Source organism: Propithecus coquereli, unplaced genomic scaffold (genome assembly GCF_000956105.1).
Source record: "Propithecus coquereli isolate 6110/MARCELLA unplaced genomic scaffold, Pcoq_1.0 Scaffold1, whole genome shotgun sequence".
NCBI lineage: Eukaryota > Metazoa > Chordata > Mammalia > Primates > Indriidae > Propithecus > Propithecus coquereli.
The window spans coordinates 15254784-15258797 of NW_012133857.1; the positions used below are offsets into that span (position 1 = coordinate 15254784).

Genomic DNA, 4014 nt, shown 5'->3' on the forward strand with positions numbered 1-4014 from the left:
CTTGCTCAGGCTGGTTTCGAACTCCTGAGCTCAAACAATCCGCCCGCCTCGGCCTCCCAGAGAGCTAGGATTACAGGCGTGAGCCACCGTGCTCAGCCTGAAATACTCTAGTTAAAAGGCAAAGATTATAAACTGAATTAACAGTTCACATATATGCTATTTTTAAGACATACATCAGTACCCTATGAATGGCACTCTTATAGTCACAAAATTCATAGCAGCATTATTCATAATAGCCAAAAGTGGAAACCAAATGTTCCATCAACTAGGAAATGGATAAACAAAATGTGGTATATCAATACAATGGACTACTATTCAACCATAAAAAAGAATGAAGTACTGATACATGTTACAACACGGATGATCCCTGATATTACACTCAATGAAAAAGCCAGTCACAAAGGGCCCTATATCGTATGAGTCTATTTACATGCAAAGTCTGAACAAGCAATTCAATACAGAAAGAAAGTAAATTAGCCAGAGGCTGTGAAAATGGGAAATGGGGAGTGCCTGCTAATTCCTATAGTTTTCTTTTCCGGGTAATAAATATTCTGGAGTTAGTGATGATGGTTGCAAAATTTTATGAATAACTAAAAACCCCTTAATTCTACATTTTAAGAGAGTGTGTGAATTATATCTCAATTTAAAAACATAAACACAGTCTTAAGAATAAATCTAACAATATATTTGCAGACTCTTTATAAACATGTAAAGCTTTACTAAAATACATTAAAGAAGACTTTAATAAATGAAGACATACCAAATTCGTAGAATGGAATAGTCAATATTATGCCAATTCTCTCCAATATGATCTACGGAGTCAATGAAATTCCAATAAAAATTCCAACAATTTATTTTTGTGCTTGTTGACTTAACACACTAATTGAAATATGTGTAAGAAAAGGCAAAAGGACAAGTATAGTTAAGCTGCTTTTGGTATTACCAGATAAAGAATTACAAAGCTATAGTATTATAATTAAGAAAGAAAGAAAACAACTCAGTAATAGATAGACTGGCCTGTGGAACAGAATAAAAGGACAGAAACAGATCCATAAGCCCATGGAAACAATGAAAGCACTGACACTACAACATATGCAAAGAGGGTGGTGCTTGTTGTACCTGTGGGGAAAAAAGAGATCCCTATCTCATAAAAGACACAAAAATCAGTCCCAGCTGCATTAAAGGCTTATATGCGAAAGACAAAACTATAAAACTTTAAGAATAATATAGAAGAGAAGAATATCTTTATAACCTTTGGGCAAGAGGAATTTCTGAAACAAGAAACAAAGAATAAACCACAAAGTTAAAGACTGATAAATTTGATTATATTAAAATTAAAACTTATGTTCATCAAAAGACGCCATAAAAAGAGTGAAAAGACAGACACACAGTGGGAGAAGATATTTGAAACACACATAATCAAAAAAGGATGAGTATCTAAGATATTTAAAAATTTCCAGAGATAAATATGAAAATAACTAACAACCCAAGAGAAAAATGGGCAAAAGATGTAAGCAAACACAAGACAAACAGGAATGGCTCAAAATCATATGAATGTTGAATCTCTTTACTAATAAGAGAAATGCAAACTTAAACCACAAAGAGAAACCACTACTCACCTGCCATATTGATAAATATTAAAAAGCCAGACAATTATCAAATTGGATTCCTCCCAAATTTGATGCTTTCTTACCTTATAATAAGCCTTTGCATTGTTAAAAAGCAGCTGGAAGTCAGCGGTCAGCAGATTAACATCATCATACTCTTCCATTTTTAGTTTCTGTTGGATTTTCATCAAGTCAATGGGTTGAGAAACCACTTCATAATAGTCTGGTTGATTTCTGTTATAATTAAATTTAAAAAAAAACGGTATCAATCCAAAGCCTATAAAAAGTTATATTTCAAAACTATCTGTGGTAATGTCCAACATTCCAAGTGACAGAGGATATTAGAATCTGCCATCAGATTACCCCCACTATTAGAACTAAAAGAGAACAACAAAATCAAGATGTGTGTACATTCCCTTTTCAAACTATATGTAAATGACATAAAAACCTAAATTAACATCTGTGATGGTCCTTTAGATGCTAAATATTTAAGATTTAGGGTACAAGCACTAACCCCATGTTAATGGTATCTTCTATAAATGAAGATGACTTACCTTTGATAGTGTTCATAAATGAATAAAAACAGATACATGTTTGAAACCTCCTTTATAAACTTACAAAATGAATTCTTTCTTCAGTTAGTGACGACAGAAACTTTTTCTGTCAAGTACTATCAAGTGCCTGTTACATACACTGCTTTAAAATCAATTACTAGGACAAAGATGAGGCCCTTGGCTTAAAGAGCTTACCAAAGAGAAAAGGACATAAGATCCATCTAAACATGACCAAACTATTTAAAAAGAAAAAAAAAAAAAAAAAGCACGGGAACAATAAACATAAAATTCCGAATAGTGGTTATATCTTGGAGAAAGATAGTAAGGAACGCATGGAAAACTTCAAAGGTAATTATAATGACAATTTGTTAAAATAAATTAATAAATTTCTTTCTTAAATTTCACAAGTAATTATAATGACAATTTCTTATGTTCCCAAGATAATTTCTTGGGTTTTAGGTTCACGGATATTTATTCTTTCTGGCTTTTTTCCAACAGAGTTCTATGAGACAACTAAACCTTTAGATGCATAAGAGATAAATTATTACAAAGAATGTCATGGTCATTAAGGCTTTGATCTCTCTTGGGACCTTATCTGACATGTTACAGCCATTCTTTTAGTGTACATATTTATTTTTTACTTTTTATTCTGACATAAAAGTTGCAAGAACAGTATTTTTTTCTGAACCATATGAGTAAGTTCTGACATGATGTCCCATCACTCCTGATGGTTTAGTGTATGTTTCTTAAAAACAAGGACCATAAATCAACCATCTAAATCAAATCAGTAAATGAACTTTGATACAGTACAGGTGACCCTTAAACAACACAGGTTTGAACTGCCACTTACATGCAGATTTTTTCAGCCAAACTCAGATCAAAATTACAGTATTTGAGGGATGCTAAACCTGCGTATATGGAGGGCCGACTTTTTATACACTCGTGTTCCACAAGGCCAACTGTGGGACTTCAGTACACGCGGATTTTGGTATGGGGAGTCCTAGAACCAAACTACATATACTGAGGGATGAGTGTACTACTACCATCTACTCCTCAGACCCCATTCATATTTTGCCAACTATTCCAAAATTGTCCTTTATAGCAAAAGACTCAAGTTGAGAATCACATGTTGCATTTAATTATATTGGTTTAGTTTCTTTCTTTCTGAAATAGCTCCTAAGTCTTTCCTAGACTTTCAAGATCTTGACACTTTTGAAGATTAAAGGCCAGTTATTTTGCAGTGTCCCTCAATTTCAGTTTTTCTACTTTCTTGACAATTAAATTCAGGTTACGCTTCTTTATCAGGACTATAACAGAAGTGATGCTGTATTCATCTCAATGTATCCTATCAGGTCACATAGAATTTTGTCTTGTCTACTCAGATGAGGTTAACTTTGATCACTTGATTATGCTGTTGTCTGCCAGGCGTCTGTACTGACCAAGTTACAATGTACCTCTTTGTACTTTATGGGGAGGTACCTCCAGACTATGTAAAAGTTCATTCCTCATCAAACTTTCAATTTATTCATTTATTTATACCAATATGAACTCCTGGATTCCTATTTTACTGAGTGGATTACAAATCATTATGGTAATTATTTTGATGCTCAAATTGCTACAGGTTAGCAGAAGTCCTTTCAAGAAGGCTTCTATTTTCTTTTTTTTTTTTTTTTTTTGAGACAGTCTCACTCTTTTTTGCCCAGGCTAGAGTGAGTGCCGTGGCATCAGCCTAGCTCACAGCAACCTCAAACTCCTGGGCTCAAGCGATCCTCCCACCTCAGCCTCCTGAGTAGCTGGGACTACAGGCATGCGCCACCATGCCCGGCTAATTTTTTCTGTATATTTTTAGTTGT

The 4014-nt window shown here is 34.0% G+C and overlaps 1 protein-coding gene across 1 annotated transcript in view; it reads right to left on the minus strand.

Moving 5' to 3' along the window:
* Positions 1 to 4014, minus strand: part of PBRM1 (polybromo 1) — a 141902-nt gene that overhangs the window by 124474 nt on the left and 13414 nt on the right. Inside the window, exon 4 of the mRNA XM_012661922.1 lies at positions 1694 to 1841. Coding sequence (XP_012517376.1) covers positions 1694 to 1841 — 148 coding nt within the window. The remainder of the gene's footprint in view (positions 1 to 1693; positions 1842 to 4014) is intronic.